Genomic DNA, 27058 nt, shown 5'->3' on the forward strand with positions numbered 1-27058 from the left:
TTTCTAGCAAATATGTTAATACTCCTCTTAAATCAGAAGTTTGAAAGAGCTAACCTCTCCTGACATCCTCACATCTACAGCCCTGAACACCACATCCTGTGTTCATTTCATGGGCACGCCCCAGGAAGCTGTATAACCTTTGGCCTGCAGAGCCTCTTCTCCCTCCAAATTTGATTTTATTGTTTAATATTTCATGTGTCTTTTATGTTTGTTAAGTGTCTGTATTATGACTTCAGACCTCTATGTTTTATAAAAGAGGATGTAGATGCAATAATTATGTAAGTTAAACATTGCTAATCTTATTTGCTTACTCATTCAACAATGTGTCAATGCTGACATTTGATTTGATATTTAATGTATTTATGTCATCTTTATATTTTTGACAGTTCCCTTCATGCTTCGATAAAAATCATCCATCAATACATTCATCTGTCTGTTAATCCTGAATCGGAACAAATCAATTGTTGGAATGACTTTTGAAACCAGTGTTTAAATATTCACACACACATCAGATGTTCAGTGAACCAACACCACCACCTTCACTCTAGTTTTTTTCAAATTGTATTTTTGAATTATATTTTCTGATATAAAGGTATGGTCTTGGGCTTTGAGGGACTTTCTTGGTATTTCATGCTATATGTTGAAATTTTTGTAAACCAACTTATCAATCAATGAATCTAGAAATGAATCAGTGTGTCAATCAACAATTAAGGTAACCAGTTGCAAACCCTACTGTAGAATAGTTTAAAATGTGATTACAGATTAATGTAACACTGATAATAATCTAATGATAAACACTACATTTTCTGCAGTGAGTTCTTTTCCCAAATATACCACATATACACACATTTAAGTACCATTACTTTCCAGGCAGGACCTTAATGGAGCATTTTTTTAGTGTAGTATTAGTAAAGTTCTTTAACGAGTAAGAAAAGGACCTTTTTACTTATACTGGCCTGTCAATCAAACTAGGCACAAGGACAAATACAACAAATGTCGCATTGACAGATGCAGTGTGTTCGACAGACAAAACTGTGTCGGTCAGAAATGAGCTCGATCAAAGGTTTCGACTGCAAGATTCAGAGCTGAAATGAAGCCATGGATACATGTCAGTGTAGCTTATTAAAGAAAGAACAACACAACACTCCATTCAATAGATTTATTCTTGTCTCACTGTCTTTTGCCTTTTTACATGGAAACACAAGTTAGTGTGTGTTCATCTCAAAGCAGGAGGAGTACAGTATATGATGCATCATTAAACAAAAGGTCCAGTGCAAAAATAAAACAAAGGAACAAAAGAATCCTCTTTGTAAATGGTAGAGGAGGGCAAATACATATTCTCAGATATACTGTAAATCTATAGAATATTTGGTTTTATATAATCTCAAATTCTCTTTAGACTTTACATCTCGTTGGAACGTAACTGTCCTGTGTGTAAATTAATACCCACAACCACAATTCAAACAGAATGACGATTTTGGCCAATTAATGAGTAAAAATATAAAGGTGGATATTTAACCTTAAAAAGCTATTCAGTACAATCGCCATCTCCCTCGCACTTCCTCTTCCCCCTTCTCTTCATCATAAAAATTTCGTGAAACTTCTTTATATATATATTTTTTTTAATTGTGGACTGATCTTAAAAGATTCGTATTAAACATCCGTATTCCTTCTATTACCTGACACCTGGCTCACGCCACCAGTTACTTCTTCAAACTTCCTCCCTCCTTCCTTTGCAGACTGAATTGTGGTTTATGAAACAGCTGTTCCCAGTCCACATCCCACCCTCCCACACGAAGCCCACTCGCTTTAGATTATGCAGACTTTTCCTCACACACAGGCTGGAAAACAACAATTTACACTTCACTGAATATTACAAAAAATACAAACAGCTGTGTATTTGAGTTTTTTTTTCCTTTTTTTTCTGTATCATGCTTCATCTGGCTTCACCAAACAGCAAGACACAACAGGGTTGGGCCAAATCTTTGGGTCCATTTTTACGTTTTGACTTTACTTTTGATTTGAAAATCCACGACAAAGTATTTAATGCAATGATGATATGAAATGTCCTGCTTAAAGAATTAGCGAGAACTGAATAAAGAATAAAGATCTGAATAAATAATGCATCAGAAATATGAGAAAAAACAGCACAATATCATCAACAAAGATGATCTTTGCTGTACAGCTAAATGTATTCATGCGCACCATTTCTACAGAGTACATAAATATAATATAATAAATAATCTTTCACTCCTGCCTGACAGTTCTTAGCCAACTGAAAGACCAACAGAGATAAAGAGAAAAACAGTGGAAAGCTATAAAGGGAATAAGATGTGGAAACAAAGAGGAATACCAGAGAAATACCAGAGAGAGTTTAGCAGGAGACGCAAATTAATGAAGAAATGTGATGAGGAAAGTGAGAGAAACAGAGTTAGAGATGTGAGTCACCGCCGGCCTGAAACAGAATCTGTTATGATGTTAACCGGTGGAAGGTGTAGGAGGGAGTGCACAGATCTCTCTCTCTCTCTCTCTCTCTCTCTCTCTCTCTCTCTCTCACATTAGTCACACAGCTAGTCACATCCTCAGCAACAGGGAGACCAAGAGAAGACAGAAGCGCCCCTGATATAACACATCAAGAGTTGTGACCCGGTCAGCTCGTAGAAAAGCCGATTCGTATGCTGTTACCTGAAGCAGGATGGAGCACGATACAGATGAAAACGCATTCATAGCTGGAGAAATGTGTTGTTAAATCAAGTCAAAGATGATGGCATTTTTTTTACAACAACGATTCCTCTGTGGACCAAAACAAATACATTACAGAAAACCTCTTTCCTCAACAGTAGAAACGCCACGACATCAAACTTGACAGTGGAAGGGCGGAAACCTGTTTTTCAAAACGGATACCTCTCCATCAAATCAAAAGGAATGCACCATGTGATCAAATCAAATCAATGATCGATTACTAAAAGGGTTTGTTGACACGTTTTAGGAATGACGTAATCGTGCTCAGTAGCGTGAACATTTCTCGAATGTCTACGACAGAGTGTGTTGGGAAGATGAGTGCAGTAGATACCGGCCAGTCGCTGTACATTATTGTTGATTTTTAATTATGACTTTTTTGCATGGTAGAGCTGAACAAAAGAGCTGTGGTAGTTTAGGACACAAGATCTGGTCTGGTCTCCTGTGTCGTCTGGACTTTAATGGCCAAGTTCTTGCTCAGGAACCGGGCCAAAGCTGACGAATGTGTGCCGGTCACCATTCAACAGCTGAGGAGGCCTGACCAAAGCTGTTTCTATTCGACGTATCCTGCTCCGCACAGAAGAATAAAGTTCAAATATTTAATATATCTGAACGCATTTGTTAAAATTACAAAAGAAAAAGTTCAAGACTTGCCACAATCTCTCCAATTGGTTTTGAAAGGGCTGTTTGCCCCACATTAATTTTGTCCAGAGTTTACTGCAGTTGTTGTCTGCTGTATATAGGAATATCATTTCTGAAAGTGTCCCAAAAACACAACAATATGTAGCTATGGGAAATACAGTTTTGCCACATGTTTATCTTATATGGAAAAGTGACACATTTTGGTGTTACTAGCCAAGCGTCTTATGTTAGCTAACAATGAGTAACAGGTTCTGGTAGCTTTAGCCCGCATTAGCAACGTCAGCCTGTAAAAAGTAGTTCACAATCCTGTGAGTCCATGTTAAGCCATCTGGTCTGATATTATCTATCCTACTGAAATACATACTAGAAGACTTTTGGCAATATGACAGAAAGCTCATTTTCCAGTTTAAAATATTCTCACAGAACCAGCTGCAATATTTCTCTCAAGTCAATCATAAAAATGCTCAAATTATCATGCAATAAAAAAACAACAACATTTGGCACAATTTGATGACCACAAAATGAAGAGTAAGCACAATATAGAAGATAATGTAATTCATAACAAAGTTAGCATTTTAAGCTAAATCTCATCAAGACAAAACAAATATGGGTATAATAAATGGATAAATATACAAATTGCAAATTCACATTTGAAGGTTAAAAACCGTTTTACTTTTATCAAACCTTACACAACCTAATGCAGACATGTAACAACATTAACTTGCATCTAATTTATTATCAGGGGAATTTGCAGGCTCTGTTTGTTTGTACAGAATATAATAATATACCTTGAACTGATTTAACTATCTTTTAAACATGATTCAGATATTAATGCAAAAGACGGTTGCAATTTATGAATTATATCACACTGTTAGATTTCCGTAAGTAAGTACTTCAAAGCTTTCATCTTTGGTTTCTTGCTTTGAAGTTCTTTGTGTAAAAAAAAGTAATATATCAAAGAAAACAGAAATTATTACATAACAGGGCATTTTCACTTTTTTCCACCCCAACTCGTTAAATCAGAGATCATTTCATCAAGTTGACCCATCAGAAGCAGGTGTGCGTCCCAAACTGGGTATAGTGTAACAGAGCGTTGTATAAGCTGAAGGCTAGCAGTAATCTCTTCCTCACTACAGAATGGCTTTAAATGGTTCCACTTCGAAGTCATTTCAAAGTCGGATATATTACAGAAAAAAATGTACAAGATGGCCACTGTGCAAAACACCGGACTTATACACATCGGGAGAAAATCAACCAAAAAACAGGATTCACATTTGATCTTGAACGCTTCTTTCAGGTCAGTGAAACCTGAACAAGAGTCTTCAAATTATCAGTCAAACGCTTAAATTCATGATCACAAACATTCAAAGATCATGTAAAGAACTGTTTTGAGATTGAATTTCACACATTCATAAGCCTATAATTCTGTACAATTACATAAAGATGGCTTCATTTATAAAATATTTAAAAAACAGTGCATCTTATAAGATTATATACATCCTAAACTGTACAAAAAAAAAAGATGCAAAACTACAGAAAACCATTCATAGCCTGTTACTGTGGAATTGTACTTCATATCATATTTCATATCTATTTGTGTATACCGTTTATGGCCATCGGTACATCAAACCTTGTACCCCCTACAGTAATGAAAAAGGCTATCAAGGTCCTTATCATAGAAAGATATATTACAATGTCCTGGTCCACATCTGTGTTGGAACTGTGTTCGCAATTCATTTTAATACAAACTGTGCAGTGCAGCAAATATACTGAGAATTTTTTTTCCACATTTTGCAACTGGTTTCAGGCATAGCAGAGAGAGAGACTGACTTACTGCTGGCAATTAAGAACAAATAAAGTCTAAAATGAAGTCAACTATATCGTCATGACTGTGTTGTATATCTTAAGGAACGTGATCTGATCTGGACCATGTAGGGCAATAACACTGTCATCCTGTAAATTCAAACAAGAGAAGAGGAAATACTTCTTATATAACATTTGATAGTGCATTATATAATACTGGGAAATCAACAAAATAATCCTTTAGTTTGGGTCCTGTAATTCTGAGTATAGCAGTAATGAGGAAACCTGAACTCAACTACAGGCTGTCATGAAAATCAAACAGTTCTGAGGCTTTAGAGACAGGCAGCGCAGACTCAGATCTGGGATCTGATTAAAGATAAATAATTTGGGGTCCCACATTTTAACAGAGTCTTTGAAATGCCTGGATGTTGTTCGTCGAGTGAACGAGGTCGACGAGGGACAGTTGAACACTAGAATGGGAACGTTACTCCTCTGATGTGTGCCGGGAGAATAATGATCCAGGTAATACGACTTGACTTGATCAGATGAAAAAGGAAGCAGATGATCCAGTGACACATCACAGCCGGGTATTGTTAAAGCAAATATGAGTGAATAAGTGATATACACATAATTAGCGGATACGACTGAATGCGTCAGAAAAAAAACAAACAAAATGGGTTCGTTGATCCAGGAGAGATGAGCTGAAATGGAATCTTGAGGTCAGATGTTGACCAGGTGTTGATTTGAAATCTTTTTTCTTTTTACATTTGGATAAAATGACACGAAACGCTGGGGCTGTGATGGCTTGTGGAAGTGAAGCCTACAGGAAAAGACGCTGCGTGCTTTTCACGTGAGATGCTCTTTCGGCTGAATATCCACGTTTTTGTGCTGTTGCGGCTGAAGAAGCAGTGATCCAAGCTTCAGTAGTCACGGATGGAGTGATGGATTCAAGCTTTTTTTTTTTTTTTTTCTTTCATGTGGGCGGATTCATGATCAGCTCGAGCCATGAAACCTCACACATACTTACACACAAAAACAAAATAAGACTGAGAAGTGGATGGAGGAACATATAGCAGATCCTTGTGTGGTGGCCACTACTCATTGAAAACTACATCAGTCTCAAATCTCAAAAGGCCTCCGCAGACAAACCCAGGATAACGAAGGCAAGACCCCACCAGTTGATCGCAGAGTGAACAGGTCCAGTTGTTACCAGCTAAACAGCGAGTTCTGTCCAAGAGTCATGAAGTAAATCTGACTGCTGCCTCCAGACTGCACTGAAGCAAAGAACACCTGCAACAACACGGAGGTTTCAGAGAGGTTTAAGAGCTGTGTTAAAAAAAAAAGGAAATACTTTTTATCCTTCATTTTGTTTTGAGAACAAATAACCTCAAAATAATAACATTTATAACACTAATTACTGGATTGAGGTTTTTAAAATACTTTCAGATATTTTTTGTAACTATTAAGGTTGGAATTTTTTTTACGCATACTATTGTTGGTTTTGAATATATTGTAATTTTGTGTTGCAGATTTAGGCAACCCAAGTAAGTACGTTGTCACTCCCACCTTGTCATTCCTTTCACACAGGAACTTGAGTTTCTGGGCCTTTTTGTGCATGAAGACTCCCTCCAGGTTCCCTGTGTTGGCTGACCTCAGCTCAATGGCCTTCTCTCCCCAACCCATCACCTGGTTGGACTGGAGGTAGGCTGGAGGGGAGGAGGGGAGAAAGAAAGGGGTGCAGGGAACACGACTATGAGGGCAAAGAATGAAATAAGAAAACCTGAAGAGACGTCTGTGTATTTCCTACAGATAATTCATATTTATGCCAGAGTGATGTCCCGACTAGACCCAACACACACACACACACACACACACACACACACACACACACACACACAGACACACACACACACACACACACACACACACACTGAAGGACTCCCATCTTATTTTTAGCCCACCCTGTCCCAAATCTGTCTCCACACAATCTGGTTCAGGTTAAGTTCTCAGTGCTCAGGACAGCTGCTGTTCTACACCCAGGAAGTCATACAGCAAACCACGGCGAAGATATTCAGCAGGACTTCAGAGGAAAATGTCACTGTGGAAATGACTGACATTAAAACAATGTGTCGTTGTTTGTGGTGTGCATGAAATGACATCTTTATGTTTTTGTGTGGTCCAAACTTACCAACAGACGCAGGCATCTCGCCCCACTGCAGCACCGTATCCTTGGTGATGCGGCCATATGTATCGATGTAGACCCCCTCGTCTTCGTAGCAAACCAGAACCTCCGTTCCTGCTTTGTTTGGCAAGATGATGATGGCATGAGGACGGATAGAGCCCTGGATCTGGAAAACAAACACACGATATGACAATATATACTTGTTCATGAAAAAAAATGACAAAAGAAAAAAAAAATGCTACAATTAGAATAAATTGCACATAAAGCATAGACGCACAATTATACTGTAAGTATTATACAAACTCTGAAATGCAACAACATCCTGCCAGCTTTCTGAGAACTGACATTAAATATATTTTATGATACTGAAATGACATCTGAAAATGTCTCTCAGTGGTAAAACTACAGAATAAAGTTCAGTTCTTGCGTTTCCACCATTACAATCTACCAATGTTAAGAAAATCGTACATACTTGGTGAGCAAGAATGGTCAAAAAAGTAGAAGCATTAGAATAAGAAGAGACAAATGGGATTTTCCTAAAATGTAATGAAACAGGATTCTCTGAGTTTAAAGAAAGACAGAAGAAAGTGGAGATTTCAACATAAAACAGACGTTCCTGACTGAAGCATGGAGGTCATTTCAAGATCAATTTCAGGAGCACCAAGTACAAATTGACCAAAAATGACAAATTAGTCAAATACTAAGACTCTTCTGCTGCTAATTATCATGTGGAAAACTGGTGTCTACCATGAAGCACTTCTGCAACACTCATCTAACAGAGGTATCTCGCAGCAATTATTACTTTACATTTTTTCAACCAGCCGAGATACATGTCATGACTCCGAGTTAATCTAACTCAATTTATCTGAGTGCTTCTGAAAACAAATCTCAAATTAGTTCAGAGACACTCCTCCAACCACATCCGAAATATTTATCTAACAGTTCGGAAACATTTATTCTGAATTATATTGTCACGTCATTTTAGCATCGGCAGATAAATGCTTTAAAATGAAAGATCATCAGATGAGCATCAATAAATGTGTACATTTTGAAAAGCGTTGTGTTTCATGCCAGCATCTGTCAGAGGACCATCGCGATACGAATATGCATCATAATGAGTTCATTCCATTACAGGAGGGAGCTGATGCTCTCTGCAATTAGGTGGAAAAAAAAAATATGTGCAAATATTGACATTGACAATCATCCAAAAGAGTTGGAAAATATCAGCTTGTGGGATGCGACAAAACATAATGCATCTGCAAAATATCATGCATCCCTAACATTCATACAACAGTTCACAAGCTTTGATGAAAACAATTTAGAAGTTTCTATCAAACCACTTCTGAAACATTTATTTGAAAAGAATTTCACGATGACTTTCTAAAAGATGAATGCTTTTAACCAGACAAAGATGGAGACAAACGGTACGTCAGCATCTGCCGTACAGAAAACCAACAACATGTTTGTACCGGATTTCTTCAATGTAAATTCCATAGCAACAAGACTCTGCCTGCTTAAAAAAAAAAAAAAAAAAAGTTTGCCAGTTTGTGTGTCAAGGGTTTCATACATTACCAGAGTGTGAGCCACCACAATCCTGAGCATGAGAACGGGCATCCACAGACGCAACGCAATCTTAATCCTCTGCCTCGGAATCAGCATTGTTACATAGTTTGCAGGCAGTGAAGGGAGAGGCTTGTGTGTGTGTGTGTGTGTGTGTGTGTGTGTGTGTGTGTGTGTGTGCTTCTCTAAGTGGGTGAGTGCACTGTGTGTGAGAGAGTGACGGTTCGACTTGTGCTTGTGAAAAGGTGAATTGCTTTTAACAGCGATGAAGAAACAGAAATATGTGTTTTAAGTGAAATTGTTTTGCTGATGACGCGTGTAGGTGTGTGTGTGTGTGTGTGTGTGTGTGTGTGTGTGTGTGTGTGTGTGTGTGGGAAGAAGAGAAGGAGTTGGAGTAAATGAGACGATCAGAATACGGGTTTAAAGCCACAGAGAAGCTTAGGAGCGCGAAGTGTCCTCCAGAGTACTCAAAGGAAGTGTAAGTGAGTGGGTTTAAAAGCACACTGTTGCTGAGTGTCTGGAAGAAAGCTTGACTGTGTGTGTGTGAGAGACAGAAAAAGGGGAGATAGAGCGAGGCTGGAGAGCAGAAATGATTTTGCAGCAGCAGTGTAAGGCACCGGTGTAGTCTCAGGTCTGGACAGACTCGCTTAATATACCAGAGGAAGAGTGAGAAAAAAATTCTCAACAGGAGCAAGAGCAGGACACACACACACACACACACACACATACACATACACACACACACACAAACACACACACACACACACACACACACACACACACAGTTAATGATCGCGAGAGAAGGAGGACAGCAGGGATGTATTTATAGAGATTACTTCTCTCTTCGTGTCTTTCCCTCCATCACTCCAACTCCGCCTTGCTTATAGGAAGTAGCACATTTTAGAGGTGGCTGGGGCAGTGTGTGTGTGTGTGTGTGTGTGTGTGTGTGTGTGTGTGTGTCTGTGTGTGTGCGCGTGTATGTGTGTGCGCGCATGTGTGTGAGTGAGGGAAAGATATACAAAATATGAATGAACATGAGAGGACACTTTCAGACATTCTGTACACACACATGTCTGGTCAGAGAACATTCATGACTTCACAGCCTCAGACAAAACTTGAAACGCGACAAAGGACTGCGCTTTAAAGATCTCAGGTATATGATGCAAGTGCATGTAGGGCACGTCCAAATCGCTTTAGCTGATGTAATTGCATAGTTCAAAGGGGTTGTACTTTGTCTTTTGATGAATCGTCAATGCATTTAAGGTGTGAAATAAAATAAACCAACCAGAGTGTCACCTCCCGTCCCCTTCAAAAGCCAGTTACACTTCAACTTGGCGGGCTGCTATCATATTGGTGCGTTTGCCAAACAGTAGGGAAGAATGTTTCTCTGCAGAGGAAACGAATTGACTTGCACACAGTTTGAGGCACACAATAATAATCCTTGACATTGTAATCTTTCTATCTTTAATTTTTTGCATGTTTGTGCATGTATAACAAGCCGACAACCGACCTGACCACACCTCATTTTGAGGCCGATGGACCCCTGGGTGCACACATGGGCAACGACAACTGCGTCGGTCTGAAACTTGGAAAGACACTGGTGTTGTAAAGCAGAGCCCATTATTTTAATATGGATCTGAATCCCATAAATTGAACACTTTTTGAGCCACGACACGATTATACACTCCTCAAATGAGTGCCAGTCTGAAAGAGACAAAGGACATCATTAAAAACCTTTTTTGCAGCACCAGCCGCCCGAATCAACACCATATCTATCCACTGCAGACACTATATGAACCATCCATCTATTATCTATGCCCACTTTGTCCAGTACAGAGTCAGGGGAGATTCAGGAGCCTTTTCCAGCTGACTTTGGGCAGGCGGGGTCAACTCTGGACCGGTCACCTGTCCAACACAGGTCCAACACAGAGAACCAGACAACCACTGCACCACAGAAAGAACTTCTGACTGCATACTTTGACCGTTTTTAAAAAAAACACACTTAACATAAGACTAACAGGCACAGAAAAATGTTGTCACTCTGAAGGTAAAACACTTTCTTATATTCCGAGTCTCAAGCTTCTCCAGTTCTTGCTAAAACCCATATTCAACAGGATGTGTCAGAATGTGAATGTGAATATGAGTCACCAGAGGCTGCAGCGAGCTTTACATGCCCACATACAGCAGAGGAGAGAAGAAAGATGACCTGCTCTCTCTCTAAATGTAACAGCAGTGGGCGATTTCCTCACAGTTAAAGACAAACAGCAACATCATTTGCAACCTTTTTGAAGATGGAAAAAGCTTCTCAAGTTTCTCAGACTTTCCGAAGTCATTAAAACTGAGAGTTCTTATTCGTATGAATACATTTCACAAACATTAGCAAAACACCAGAGCAAGAACTCTGTGGAAATGCAGCTAGGTTGTGTGCTGTTTACCATGTGTAAGTCTATTCAGTTCAGGTTGATGTTTGGTATTAAACCCATTGAGTGTCTTAACACTGTAGCAACAGTTATGGATGAGGAATCTCTACTTTGTCACTTAGTCAACCGGCTCTACTTTAGTGACGACTGATCTAATTCATATTCATTTATGTAGTAGCTAAACTGTTGGTGCATCACACAACAGTTGGTGCATTACAGCAAAGGAAGTTAAATGGAGCTGATTTTATTTCAAACCCTCCAACAGAACCACACCAGACTTGTCCATGGCCACGAATGAGTTTTGGAACTGTTGATTGCTTACAGTTGATATTCTTGAATTAAAATGGATCACTTTACTTGAAAACTATGTGAATGTTGTCAGCAGTTGGGGAAAAGAAGAATCATCACATGATTCTGCAATTCTGAAAAATTTTGCAGCTGAAAACTGATATTTTTTTAGGAGTTGGTGAGAAGCAAAACAGAGCTGAAGATCCACAGATGATTGCAAATGGTGCTTTTTATCTGCTGTATGTGCAAAAACTTGAGTTACAGTTTGTTTTTCTAAAGAGATGAAAATAAATGTGTGGAAGGGTTGAGTTAGTTAAGTTCGATGTGGTTGTGTGGAGAATCAATGAAGAATCAGGAGGTAATGAACTGTTACTTTGTTCAATTTCAGGAGTATTCAAATCATTTTGTACTGCACCTCCATAAATTTGTGGGACATGAGACAAACAAATGAACAGAAACTACCCAATAATAAAAGCAGCAGATGCTGAAATGTCTTCACTTTTGGTCGAGCCGCCATAACAGAGGATCCTACTGTATGTTTTCAAAGAGCCATGCCATGTACATTTCACACCTCCAGCTTGCAAATCATGCTTCCTGTGATGAATTGAGCTGAACCTAATTCAAAAGAAAATCATGAATGGAACTCTTCCAGAACAACAGAGGACATTACAATGCTGTATCAAACCTGTAGAGTCCCCCTTTAAGTCTTTTTAAAAATTACACACAATCCAAAGAAACCAATAAACACGTCTCCAGCTAAAATACCAATAAACCAAACATATGACCAAATTAAAATATCTATTGAAGATCAGAACAAACACAAAAGAGTTTCTGACTCTGACGTCACCAGATCAATTTCTACCATTTTAATGAAAGTTCAAACATTATATACGAGGGAGAAAAACTGATAATGTCTGAATAGAAATGTGAACATGAGTCACAGCACTCTGCCATTAGCTTTACCGGCCCGCAGACAGAACAGAGAGAAAAACGATAGTTTGGTAAACGTAGAGGGAGAAAAACGAGGTGAAAACGAGGAAATGAACAACGCTACATTGGATTACAAAGTGACACAGTGGGAGGATGAAAAGAAACAAAAATGATGAGAGAGAATGGTGGCTGACAGCTACAGACTGTGTGGGAGGAGAGTGGAGGGAGGAAAACAGGAGAAATACTGTAAAGGAGAGCAATGACTGACATCTGTGGAGTGAGAGGTGGGAGCAGATTTACGAGGTACATCCTGAGAGATCGAGAGGAGTGAGGAGAGATGGTTGACTGGAGAGATAACGGCTGACGGATGGAAAAGCAAAAGTGAGCTCCAGCTACAGTCAGAATAATATCTATACCAAGTCCAACCTCAGAGATCAGACATCTCTTACCCAAAGATCTCCAAATGTGTAAAACTCTTTAAAGTATTTGTAAAGATACACTGCCGAGGTTTTTTCATAAACAGTTTCATAAACATGTCCGACCCTGCTGTTCATGGAAGACATCAAGCAGCTGCAAATACGGTCAAAATTATTCTTATTGTGGTCTACAAAATTATAACTACAACTCACGCCTTGTGGTTATATGCCTCCGCCAACCAGTCAGTACTTCAGTTTACATCCATGTCTGTCCAGACTCATTAAATATATGTAGTGAAGGCTTTGAGGGAGTTTAATAAAAGTGTATTTTCAGGGATAAATGAACAAGAGTGATGATCAAAAAATAAAAAAATAATAATAAAAAAAAAATATTACATACATATTTTAAAATAAAATACATTGTAAAAACAGATGCCAATCAAAAAAATAAGGCAACACTTAACCAGTATAATACATCAAATAAATGGAGTAGATGCTTACGTGAGTCGGCAGGTAGAGGTCGTACGGAGTTCCAGAGTCTACGTCAATGGCGTGGAAACCAAACAGAGAGCCGTAGATGACCTTCAACCTTTGACCTTCCTCCACTGTCAGGTCAACAGACAGCGGTTTCTGAGGCAGAGACCTGAAGGACTGGGCAGACACAGAAAATCGGAGCGTTACAAGACACATTCCAATTATTACCTCCAATGATATACTATGTTTTCAAAAGACACTGTGACACCAGCGTTTGAAATGGAATGACTCCAGTGATTATTAATTCGCATCCGAGTTTGACAATTTGAAGAGCAACTGTTCTCTCGTTTCTAAAAACACAGTCATGTTATCACTTCCACAAGGTATATTTCAGCCTTTTCTAAAGCAACAGGGTTAAACTGTATAGCCCAGAAGAAAAAGTAGCTCAGGCCACCGAGGACACAAATAAATGGGACACAGCTCCACTGAGAATCTGTGCATATTAGGCCGAGATGTGTCACGTCGATGTGAATGTGGAAGTGTTTGGCTGTGGCAGTGACCCTATTCCATTTTTTGAACATCTATCGGTGTTTTGTCCTGGATATGCAGAGATTTGGTAAGAAGAGAAGACACAAAGGAGGAGAGCAGAGGTAACCTGTCAATGGTGGTTGTACTTCTTTAGACAAACCAAACGTGGATGAAACTGGAGGGAATAACTGACCAGGTTGAATTGCGCATGTAAGCGTGAGATTATGTTTAATCCTCTGTACGGTGATGTTTCAGATATCACAGATTCTGTTTGTTAGGTTTGAACTGCATTATTAGACTAAGTACATATTCCATAAATCTGAGCTTCAATTGGTCATCGACAGCTAGTAGTTGGTTTGCTAAAACCAGCATGTGGGCTGGCTAACATGAAAACAGTTCAGATAGTTCATGTGCCTCTTGATTTACCTAAAGTCTTGGAAATGTGGACAGATTGACCCACCAGATGAAAAGTCTGGTGTTAACCAAAGTCATTACGATTACCACAGAAGTCTGTTTGCAATGTCATCCGTCAGGCAAGCCGTCTTGTAATTTAGATAATCAATGTGCCAAGTGTTAAAGAGGAGCACCAAAAAGCCCACGGACTGATCTGTATTGACGTGCAGCCAATACGGCTCAAAGGATCACTGTATAACATTATATTTCATCCTGAGTTTATAGCCAGTGCAAAGAGCTTACTTATACTTTTCTTGACAACAAAGAAAATACATTTTTCATATTCTATTTGAATGTTACCAACCTTGAAGGCCATGAATTTGTGGTAGGGTTTTGGGGCCCAAGCATACACCTCCACAGCGTTCTTTAACGCAATCACTAAGAACTTTATCTTCTCATAACGCACTAAAAAACAAGATGGACAAAGAGACATTAAAAAGTTGATCCCTGATCACTTTTATACATTGTAGCTCTCAAAAATCTCCACTAAAACAATACTTGTGGTTCTTCTGCCCCCTGCAGTGCGTACTTACCCACTTTATAGTGTACGCAGCCCTCCAAGTCACCTACTGAGGTCCAGCCCTGTCTCTTCTCCACCTCGGGGTCATTATGGAGGATTTTGTTCCGTAACCAGGACAGGTAGTACAGACGCAGCTTGTTCTTTTTACCTGAAGACAGAGAGTGAAGGATGGAGGGAAGAATGAAGGTGAATCCTGCTTCAATGATTCATTAATGAAAAGTAATGTCTTTGAGGTGACTGAAGAAACACAAACAGAGAATGAATATGCAAGGATTTGAAGTCTACATTGGAGTATTTACAGAGAGTTGAAATACTTGTGTGTTGTTTTATCATTTCATATTTTGAGATAAGCGAGGCTGTTGGCCAAATAACACTGTTGTGTTTTTAGAACTTCTGAAGGACACAGATATATATCCTATATGTAGGGTTTTGTATATGAACAGCTGGATATCTGCATTCTCTGTCAGTATTTGTTTGTATACTTAATTGTAGAGGACTTGTACCTGATATAGTAATCAGTACATTGAGTCCTTCCAGCACATCCATTTGCTGAAACCTTCGCCTGCTGATGAGTGAGTAGACTTTCCCTTGACCACTTCGATCCAGCAGCCACAGGCCGTTTTCTGTCCCCACCAACAGATTCACACCTGCAGAACAAAACAGACACAGAGCTCACCATTAACATACACTACTATGTCAACATATCATTTGTAAATCTGAATAGTGGTATAAACTCCAGAAGAAAGAACATAAACATTATTAATAAAGGGTCATTGTCCAGTGATACCATGTCACAAGAGATATTTCAAACATATACAATCAAAAACTACAAACCCCAGAGTCCAGCACAGAGAACCTCAGCATTGAACTTCTTCTTGTACTTGCGGATCTCTGGAGTGTCGCTCTGTGGTCGAATGTTGGTTGGGTTCACATTAACCACAGAGCCCTTCCTGTGGTTCTCTCTCTTGATTGGATCAGTCTTACTGCCTGCTGCAAAGGGACAAAATTAAATAAAAATGTATAAAGAAGATACAAATTTTAACAATGTAAAGTGTAGTTAAGTTTTGTTTAAATGCACCAATAGAAAAACTGTCCTCTCTCATGATTATTTCCTATAAAATCTTACAATATTCTACTTATTACAAAGGAGTAAATTACTTAAGATTTAATGAAGTACTATCTAACCTTCCAATGGATACATTGACAAGTGACTTAATTTACCTAACTTGAAAAGTTAAACCAAAATCCGCCAGGTAAATTCTATATTTGCAAAAAGCTACTGGAACTACAGTGAGTAGGGTTGTAGTTGTGACCTGCAGCAGCTAGCAGAGCCAAAAGGAAACAATATCGGCCCACGAGGTTGTAGATAATACTGATTTTATCATCCTTTCTCTCAAACTAGCAGAACATGGACAGCTTCCTGATTTGGAGGGCCAAAGTTCAATCGGATTAGACTCCTTGGAAAGTGAAATAGGCAGCAAAACAAATGTATCGTATCGTTTCACGTCGACATGAGGGGAAGGCAAACGTTGACAGATCAAAATGTAAACATGCATGCTGCACTGCATATTAGTGTATTGTACATACTAGTACACAGTGTTTGTGTAAATGTACTCACTTGGGCTCTGTGGTGGTGATGATATGGGGATCAATCTTGGATCAATGAAGGACAGGAAAGAGGAAGAGGAAGATGTGGGGGTTTTACCAGTAGGACTGCAGACAGTCTGATGAGCACAAAAACAAAAGACCATTTTTTGATACCATCTTTTCATACAAAATTGCAATTTTTCATTCATTATTCGTGGCTTTAAAGATCCGCGCTACAACTGCCATCTTTTAACGTCATAGTTTTAGATTTACACTGAGTCTTATTTACTAATAATATAATTACAGCAAATGCGTTCTTTATTCTAAACTTGCATAAGAACATATGAAATGCGTCGTTGGCTGAGGAAGCACAGTTACATTAAATCAAGATCAATAGTAGTGCAGGAGTAGAGACACCAACAGACTTAACAAACTGATTAAGAAGGCCGGCTCCATCATCGGCTACAATCTGCACAGTCTGGAAAAGGTGGTGGAGAGGAGGACGCTGAGGAAACTATTATCCATATTGGATAATCCTGACCACCCTCTCCACCACCTGCTGCAGGGACAGCGGAGCACTTTCTCCAAAAGACTCCTCCAGCTGCTGTCACAAGGACAGATACAGGAGGTCATTCCTGCCGACCGCAATAAGACTGTACAATAACTCACCTCTGGCAAAATAATACTGTTGACTGTGTTTTTTGGTTGTTTGTATATAATATATATAGATATATACTGTACTGTATACACTGTATATACTGTGCATTTTATATTTTATATTTATATTTTATAATTTTACTGCTATTTTATTGCTTTTTTATTGTTCTATTATTATTTTGTTGCTTCTGTATGCTGCTGTAGCGAAAAAAAATTTCCCCTCGGGGATTAATAAAGTAACTACCTAACCTAACCTAACCTAACATCATATCAGGACTGATAACTCTACAATTTAATTGTGCCACCACCTCCCTCTGGTGGATAAATCTAACTAATGCGACTACAAACATGGATTTCTTTAAACATTTAAAACAGCCATGGGCATGGACAATAATCCCAAATGCTGATAACCGATGCTTATCGAGTTGTATCACACGATTTCTGCAACCTAGTTAGGTTTTTCCATGCAGTATTATCAAAAGAATTTGCACTGATAAGATTAAAAAAAAAAAAATCTTTAAGCTTTAAATCTGTTTCACCCCCATGACAAATTACTTTTGAACATTGTTTAACACCAGAATCAATGCTTAGTCACCATTAACTGTTAGCGATGGCTGTGGCATTGAATACATTATTTTATGATACTAAATTATGCTGTAGTATGAACAGAATGAAAGTGAGAAAAGTCACAATAAAATCAATATTTTTACTTACATGTATTTCCTGGTGTGTGGGGGATCCAGGGGCTGAGGGGGATTTTGAGTACTTGCGCTCACGTGTCCGCTGCGGCTGGCCCAGTGCATTATGGGTTGGGCTGGAAGAAGAAGTTTTCTGCAGAAGGTCTGGTAGCATGTAAGTATCATCTGAACCCAACCGAGACATCTAGAGAACAGTCAGAGACAAAGTAGAATATGAAGGCTGGAATGGAGGATTCCTCATGAATGATTGGCTGAACGGCCTCAACAGCTGCAGGAAGTCTGTATATCACGATATTCGACAGTTCAGAAATGCTCTTGAACGACCGCAGAGTACATGGTTATGTTTGTGCTTGAGTGTACCGGGTACCTGGTTAAGATTGTGATGAGGTTGTAGGACGATGCCGTCTGATATTCCTCTGAAGTATTTCCCTTTTCCATTGGACAGGCCGGACCTTTAAGCAATCAAGTAAAGATTTTTGACCAAAGTCTGACTACATGTGTTGCATTTAGTCAGAAACAAGATCAATAAGTCCTTGAGATCAGTGCCGATATAAACAAGGCAGATTTAATTCTTGCGATCAACAGATGAACCTGATGAGAAATAATAGATGTCAAAGATAATGAACATTGTTTTTCTATTGATGTTCACCTTCTCACAGGTTTAAAAGTTCAATAAATGATACCATTGGATTTTAATCCTGAATTTGAACGTGTGCAGTTTTTAAAATCTGTGGAGTTGTGGGTTTAACTTCAGCAGAAATATTTCAACATGCAGGCTTTCTAAGAAGCTGCATCAACATTCTGGATGAGGACAGTGACCTATTTTTTCCCTCTGATTCTTTATACTGGTTTCACATTACATCTTGCAAGAGGTCATGTTTCATCAGTACGGTGTTTGGGAACGATGAAATAATTGCTCAATGTTTTTGTGTGCAATATAACAGTGTTTTGTTTAAAAGAAAAGATGAGCATGTACTTTATCAGAAAAAAGTATTTACATTAACATTCACATAGCACATAGAATTGTACTGAGGATGAATATATCACCTGTTCCTTTCTTCTTCATCGCTGCTGCCAACCTCATCACTAGAAGAGGAGTATTCTGTGGCCTTGTTGAGCCGACCAAGAGAAGGTTTTACTCCCTGCATGGGGGAACAATATGAGTACATGAGGTCAGGTGAGTCAGCGAAACAAAGAAAAGGGGTTAAAGTGGAACTGATGAAGACAATCATACAAAACTGTTAATCGAAAGAAGAAGGTCTTAAAGGAAACACTATGAGGTAAATGTACAATCAATGTAGAAGGGGAATTCCGGTGATATTTGTGTGTACATGATTTGTGATGGTGCTGAATACGGCGCATTTCTAAATCAACATCCAAAGTTTTTTTGTTGTTGTTTGTTTTAGTGTTACCAGCAAAAGATAATGAGTCTATTTCTGCTTTATGAACTGTCTTAAGTCTGAAGATTCACATGGAGTTTTGTGATTGCTGTCAGAGGAAAATAACACTTACTTGTGTGTGTCCACTGGTCATGTTTTCTGTCTTCCTGTGATGCTGTCGATGTTGCTGTAGGAGAGGACTTTCCAGCTTGAAGTAGCCTAAAATACACACATATGCTCACATTAGTAGAAGTTATGCGGCGTGGGAATAACAGCTGGGCGGTGTTAAAGAAAACATCCCTACCAGACCGATATTAGCGTTGAGAGGTGTAATTAGGATGGATAAATGAGACTGTTTTCCAATAGTGGCAGCCTTTGCAGCCCTCTAAATAGGGCCAATAGGTTAGCTTCCTTTAAAGCCAGAAATTTTAATTGCGGAGCGATGTTGGAGTTGGTGCACTTAGACCTGCTAATTACAAGGCAAAAACCCTGTGTCATACTCTCTACATTGTGCAGTTATTTTAGATTAAAAGACATTTTAGATGCTATTTAGACATAAAAATTATTTAAAAATACTTTTAAAAAAGGGAAAATGGCTATTAAAACAAATGCAATGGCATAATTTAATCCTGCATTTCTAGATGTTTTGGCGCCTTGAGTACAACAACCTGTAAACACGACTCGGATATATTTTCACCTCATAACGTTGACTTACAGCAAATGTACTAGTGAGCAAAAGCTTCTCTGTTACTGTACACATCCAGCTGGGCATTAATATCAATTATTTGGAATACAGCCACACCGTTAAAAAAGCTGTTTAATTTTGGGCTCATATTTTCCTATCGCAGATATTATTACATATATGTTGGTCGATACGTGCCAATATGAAAAAGTGTTTTACAGAACATAATACAGAAAAAGATGCTTTTTTTAGGCAAAATTTTAACTTGTCTGTGTGTGTGTGTGTGTGTGTGTGAGGTGGGGGGGGGGGGGTGTCTTTGGATGTGTTTTAATAGTTTAACTTATAACTAAATAATTCACATTTTAGTTTAATGTTTTAGTGCGCTGATGTCAGTGAGGACGATAAACTGTGACTCCAATAAATGTCTTTGTCACAAGTGTCTACTGCCCACCCATGTTTATACATATAAACAATGTGAACATAAAAATATCAGGCAATATATGGACATCAGAAATTCATTATCATCGGGGCTCTAGTTTGGAGTTCTGTTTCTGGTCAACATCGTCAAATATTCATTCTTCTGTTTTTATCTCAACCGACTTATGAGGGGAAATAGTTGCTTCTTTAGCTGCTAAATGCTCCTTTCTCTCCAGTATTACCAGCTGCGTCTGTCTGTTTGGTGCTGGTTGGTGGTGTATAGTGCTTTTAGAAGGTTTTCACTGAAAACAGATGACTATTGCAGCTGAAAACAATGTTAATGAAAACATCTGAATCAAACCAGTGAAGATAAGATGCTCTAAAACCAAAACAGTGGACTTAAGATCAACCTAGAAAGCTCCAAAGAGTTAGATGAAGTTTATTTTTCTGTCGGTTCAAGCAACTATCATGTTCCACACATTTGATCTATTGTTATTATAAAAAATATTGATTAAAAAAGCTTTAATATACCTTAATATACCTACCTACCTACCTAATGTCAAATGGTGGTCATATTATTGCACTGGGTTAAGTACCGAGTTGTTCAAGAACCGGCTAATCGATGGTGCGAGAATTATTGTCTCTATTGCAACTACTGGCTTCAGGACTGTGCTACAGTTTTGAGCACAAAAATGATTGTTTTCTGGAACAAAACAGGAAAAGGCCGCTGTTTTTCCATCACATACCAAGAGTTTCCTGCAAAGGCAGAGCGTGAGAAGCAGAGAAAATCCTTTAAAAGAAGAAACATCACCTTTGCTACAAGAATCAAAGGGGTCCATGAAAAGTCGTAATCTTTAGAAACAGAAGGACCGCCAGTAAAACCCCTGCTTCCCAACCAACTGCTTCATCCCAGTTTCTTTTAATCCAAGATAGCATAATCAATTAATACATCAATGCCAAAAATACCCTTTGCAACAATAGAGTTGAAAGAGGTGAGCAGCTTTCTGTCAGCTGCAGAATGAGCAGATAAAGTCGTTTTACCACAGTGGAGCTGTGAGTCTCAAGGAGAATCTCTGATCTGTGGCTCCAACCAAAGCAGGCCGAGTCCAGCAGCCAGAAGGAGTGGGAGGCATCAAAAGTTGTTTCCTTCCAACTACACACAGACGACAGCTCTGAAATGCTAAACATACCCCCGACTCCCTCTCTCCTCTCTATCAAACCCGAGTAGCTACGAGAGCAGCTTCCTCCCTGCCAACAGCGATAGATGAGTGAGTTTGTTCTCTCTTACTGGGCACTCGGGTAGAGTGGGCAGACTTTGGACGCATCACTCGGTGTAGTTGTGCTTTAGACACAAGTGAGTGTATGTGCAGTACGAGTCGATGAGGATATTGTTTAAGGTGTATGAGCATGTGCACCGGCTTGGATGATGTGTGTGGGCCGTGCAGACTAACGTGAGAAACGGGTATGCACAAGTTCTCACACACAAACAAACAACCCCCCCCCCCCCCCCCCCCCCCACACACACACACACACACACACACACACAGTGAACGGTTAGTTCACTACAGTGTGGCATTCATTTGAGAACAAGGTCTGAGCAATAACAAAATGTGGCAGCCATCGTACTGGATGAAACACCATAAAACCACAACAAAGACAAGTGGTCTTCACAAAAACATAATTTCGTTTACAACTTCAATCCTTTATCTTTGAAAAGATGGCAAGATATGCCAGGAGGCATTAGTGCACATTAAAAATCAAATTCCAATTTGTTTTTGTTATGAAGGAACTCAAACAAAGGAAGCAGCTTATTGAAACAAACACTTTCATCATTTGGGAGAACACCAGAGGTGACGGAACTGCTAATTCACCTTTGCTACCCAAGACCTGAGTTTTAGAGCCTATATTTTTGTTTTTTTGGGGGGGAAGAGGAGGGGTAAATTTTGATTGTTCATACATGAGATAACAGCATATGAATTGAGCTCAGTGAGGAGTTGAGTTCAGGTAGCACAGACCTGGGTGGTTGGTGCTCGAAGAAGACACAGATCTTCCACTCCTATCTGCTACTGGCACTGGGCTGCCACTAGATGGAGAGAGAGACACACACAGATGGAGAGTTCAAAAACAAAGAGATACAATAAGGGAGGGTAATTGTGATCAACATTACACATGTCTATGTGTCCTAATCTGGAGTATATCCTTCACGCTGTCACTGCAATGACCCAATTTCCTCACCATTATTATCATCTGATCAAAAGTAATTATCCAAGCTAAACTAATCTGATCTACCCATTACCGGCTGCTCTAATGCTCTAATGGTGCATGTCAATATACTATATTATATATATATATATAGTCTGAGTGTGGAAACCCTCTCAATAAATAAGGTTCACTCCAGCTGAAAGAATATATATGTGGTAAATAAATACCTTGTAATCAGCATGGTTGCAATAATAAATTAATTTCACTTAAGACTCATGGTATTTGGGCTGCTAGCACTATCAATGATGCTAAGCTAGCCCTGCATATTTGCTGCTCAAGGCTACCAGCTCAGGTGATGTGCAGTTGAACTAGACAGTAGGCATTCCCAAAGTCAAGAAGAAACTCACTCAATTTGTAGGCAATTAGCAGAGCCGCTGGTAGATGGTAGTTATGGAACGTACAGGAGTGCAATGAGGTTGCGAAACGTACTGATGCGAAAACTTTGTTTATTAGTAAAATTAAGTAATTATTCTCAAACTGAATGGTCATTTTCTAGAATTGTAATTCTACAAACTGATTTAAACACATGAAATGAACCAACTTGATTCATTCAGTTTACACAGTGTAAACGTGTGTTTCTTTAAAAGAGAAAAAAACAGATGTGTCTTATATATCTAGTCCGAGGATTTACCAACCAACTGTTCATTTTTTAAGCCATATTTTATTCAAAAGGAATGGCTACCTAAGAATAAATAAAACGCTTAAATAAAAAAGCATTTAAACGCTGTAAAACACTGTCACTTACACAGATGGAGAAACAGATACATGTAAGTTCAATATTTACTCTCTTTTATGCTCCGTTCTGAGGTAAATATATTTCTGTCTAGATGCTACATGATCCACTATGTTTACAAAACAGTTGCTAAAGTTGTTTGGTGCAGTGGACGTAGAGTACAGTGGATTTATCGCAAATCTTTTATTGAAGAAAGATTTCTGCTGGGAAAATTTAGATAAGAGGGCTGAGAGTGAACAAAAGCAGAGTTGAAAGCAAAAAAAAAAAAAAAAAAAGCCAAAAAATACTAAACTGCATCATAAAGCTGAGGGCAACTGGAGAGTTGCTGAAAGTTATGTGTGGGTTCATCACTGAGTGTGATACATTGTTCAAATTCAACTCCTTTTTCATAAAACATATCTATTGGTGAAACGTTAAAGGGAAAAAAACATTATAGTCAAGTTTTTGGAAGTTTGTGACATAAAGTAACAAAGTCACCATCTTATATTTTGTCACACAGATAATGGTAGCCTAATACTTTCAGTAGCATCCAGATCACATTATGAGCTATTGATACATTAGCTTGAACAATATAGTGTTTTCCTCCAAGTAGCCTCAAGTTGTGAATATTTTGGCATCACAGGTATCAGTTCTCGACACATGTCTATGACATAGAAGTGCTGTACCTTGAAGAGGCCCTCTTGTGTCCCATGACGAGCTCCCTGCAGTAAAATTTTGAGGTAGTGCGTTCTGGGACCTGGAAGATACAAAAGCATAGTCAATTTAACAGATTGAATAGAAACACATGGATAATGGACACAAATATTATAGTCTCCTGGTGGTATTAATAGCTTGTTTCACTTTTGATAAAGAGCTATTTAAAAGGACCTTACATCTAGCCAAGAAGCTAATTATAGAAAGGTTTCCTGTTATGAAACTTTCATGCACAGAACATTTACAGTGCTGAAAGGCCGTAAAGCTGAGTGCAATAGCATATTTTATAACCCACGGGGAGATATTTACTACTGCGAATCTAATGAGAACATTTGGTTTTGGTATTTCTTAACAATTCACTGTTGCTCCTCTAAACACATCAAAGCCATGTCCAACTTTTACATTTAGTGTGGAAATATTATCCGAGTCAGGGGTATTTCTCAACCTTCTCTGGGCATTTTTTTTTTTTTTTTAACAATGTTGCATTCATGATATAACAACAACAGCTTATTGTGAAAGTATTGTTTTTTTCAACTGGATTTTTTTTTTTTTTTTTACATGTAAACTCTCAGTCCAACCAACCAGCTGGACACCTTTTGACCTCTCATCTCCTGGGTCACATGACATGGTCACTAAGAGGAAGACACACCCGGCAGAGCAGGAAGAGAGCTGTGGGAATACCTATCATCCTTCTGACAAGCTGCCCACATCCTGCGTCATGCAGAGGCACAGGCACAGAGCAAGCTTGGTGTCTGTTGCTTCCTGTCTACTACTGTGGCAAACACACAGAGCTTACAGCATTGTGTTTCTTAAATTCAGAGCACGAAAAACAACACAAAACCCTGAGTGGGGATTGAGGAAAAAAAAGTCTTTCAAGCTTGAGCATATTGAGACTATTCAGATGGTGAATTATCTGAATTCAGACAGTTGTAAAAAAAAACCTCATAAGTGCTTGGCTTTGCTGTTGGTCCCCTTAACATTTTCATAGCCACTCGATTGGTTTAAAGCAGCTCCAGTCACCATTAAGCAAGAGAGAGTTTTGAGTTATTAACTGCTCTATCGACTCCATATGGCCTCCTGTTCGTTCAACAACATAGCAAACATACAGCTTTACTGGCTCCCCTCCTCTCTCTGTGAAGTAGTTATTAGTTGTTTTATCAAGTCCATATGGTGTTCTGTTTGTAAATTCACCTACAAGCATATTCTATTTGTAAAACACTTATCAGGGGAGCAGCGATATTAGCGGGGAAGGGCAAATGAATGATGCGTTTTTGAGTATGCAAGGTGTGTTTGCAGTCAGGGCCACTTGATAACAGACCTTGAGTTAAAACACAGCCTCCCTTCCCATCTCAAGCGCACACACAAACTCGCACAAACACACACACTTTCCCCAAAACACACAGACACAGTATACCGACCTCGTGCTGTGTGCACCACATTCTTGTATGACCGGAATACGAGATGCATAACACACACATTATGCCAAGCTCATGTGATTCAGGCTACACCCTGTCACTGGCATGACAATAACAACAACTTCCTCTTTCAATGGCAGCCAGAAACACAAAATACACATTAGTTCAATTTATGCCTGATTTATGTCAGTCATCCAACCGGCTGGAGCTGTAACCTGATGTGTTGTTGAGGAGCTAAAAGAACACATCCAACTCACTTTAGGTGGAGTCTCCGCAGAGTCCCAGAAGACACTGTCAGTTGGAGACATGGGAGAAAACGGGGACAAGGGGGAGATGGCCATATCTGACATGGAGCTGCTGTGAGGGGCATCTCGAATCGAGCGGAGATTGGCACTCTGGGGGAAAAACATAAAAAATAACAGTCATCTGTGACAGCAAATGGCATTTATGTGGCTAAACACTTTATGCAACATTACCCTCATTATCATAGTTGCAAAACAGCGTGATGTGAGATAATTGTGTACCTGGTTGAAGTGAGCTCTCTGCATGGCTGGGGTACAGGGACTGGAGCTGCTTCCAGAGCCCAGCCTCGAGTGCATCTGGCTGGGCAGACCGGCAGCCAAAAGCAACCTGGCTAAGTTTGATTCCTGGAAGTCCATCTGAAACATAAAACACAGCAGACTGAATCATTTCTGCCTATGTATGCGTGTTCCTTGAAGCATAAAACATTTGACTTACTCCTCCATCAAAGCAGATCATCTAAATGAGATAAGAATGACGGTTATAATCTTCTTCTTTTTTGTATTTTTGAATGTGTTTGACCATTTTGGAAGCTGCAGTTTATGATGCAGTTGAATTGTATGCTGTTGTCCAAAGGCTTGTTTCTTTCTGTTTATTTCTTCCACCCCATTTATAACAATGCAAGTTGACTTTGGCTTTGTATATGCACCACAAACCACATCAAATAACTGGTATGAAAAATTAAACTGCTTCTAAATACACTTGTATATATAAATATATTTGTATTCGAAATGATTACAAAATGCTTCACTTCAGATTTGAATGGTTATATATCAAATAGCATATTTCTATTGTTACAACTGTAGAAGGCGTATCTTATTGGTGCTTTCCTCTTCTATGGTATAGCATACTGCAGCATGATGTTAGATGCACTGATGGGCCTTTTGTGCTATGAAGTTTAATATGATCCAACTATGACTCATCACCTTTGGAGGCTGATACGGTGCATGAGCCATTGTGGGAACACATGGCTGTCCTTACTTTACAACACAACGCAATAGGTGTGTGCCCTGTCAGTGACATCAGTAACATTTTTAATATGATAACAATTGTCAGCCCCACCACCAGTTCATGTCTTGTATCTCTATGCTGTCCTTTTCTCTCTCTGCTCTCCTCTCACCCCAACCGGTCAAGACAGATGGCCGCCCACCTCTGAGCCTGGTTCTGTCGGAGGTTTCTTCCTGTTAAGAGGGAGTTTTTCCTTCCCTCTGTTGGAGGTTTTTCTCCCTTCAAGAGGAGTTTTTTTTCCCCTCCTGGCTTATGTGGGAATTGTTGAATTG

General features: G+C 39.1%; 1 protein-coding gene across 5 annotated transcripts in view; it reads right to left on the reverse strand.

Annotated features, from left to right (window-relative positions):
- Window positions 1-1145: 1145 nt before the first annotated feature.
- LOC138211466 (mitogen-activated protein kinase kinase kinase kinase 4) overlaps window positions 1146-27058 on the reverse strand; it is a 67394-nt gene continuing 41481 nt past the window's right edge. For 4 of the 5 annotated variants that reach the window (XM_069171391.1, XM_069171394.1, XM_069171390.1 and 1 more), the window contains 17 exons: window positions 26003-26137; window positions 25736-25873; window positions 24036-24106; window positions 22391-22458; window positions 19410-19495; window positions 18945-19039; window positions 18265-18349; window positions 17914-18081; window positions 16574-16679; window positions 15790-15945; window positions 15459-15602; window positions 14969-15103; window positions 14740-14840; window positions 13482-13631; window positions 7373-7532; window positions 6751-6890; window positions 1146-6474 (listed from right to left, as the gene is read on the reverse strand). In XM_069171391.1, the coding sequence (XP_069027492.1) occupies window positions 6391-6474; window positions 6751-6890; window positions 7373-7532; window positions 13482-13631; window positions 14740-14840; window positions 14969-15103; window positions 15459-15602; window positions 15790-15945; window positions 16574-16679; window positions 17914-18081; window positions 18265-18349; window positions 18945-19039; window positions 19410-19495; window positions 22391-22458; window positions 24036-24106; window positions 25736-25873; window positions 26003-26137 (2022 nt within the window). In that variant the 3' untranslated portion in view covers window positions 1146-6390. The remainder of the gene's footprint in view (window positions 6475-6750; window positions 6891-7372; window positions 7533-13481; window positions 13632-14739; window positions 14841-14968; window positions 15104-15458; window positions 15603-15789; window positions 15946-16573; window positions 16680-17913; window positions 18082-18264; window positions 18350-18944; window positions 19040-19409; window positions 19496-22390; window positions 22459-24035; window positions 24107-25735; window positions 25874-26002; window positions 26138-27058) is intronic. The other variant, XM_069171392.1, reaches the window with a different exon arrangement.

This window comes from Embiotoca jacksoni, unplaced genomic scaffold (genome assembly GCF_022577435.1).
Source record: "Embiotoca jacksoni isolate LCO1_2020_lvr unplaced genomic scaffold, fEmbJac1.0.p SCAF_5, whole genome shotgun sequence".
NCBI lineage: Eukaryota > Metazoa > Chordata > Actinopteri > Embiotocidae > Embiotoca > Embiotoca jacksoni.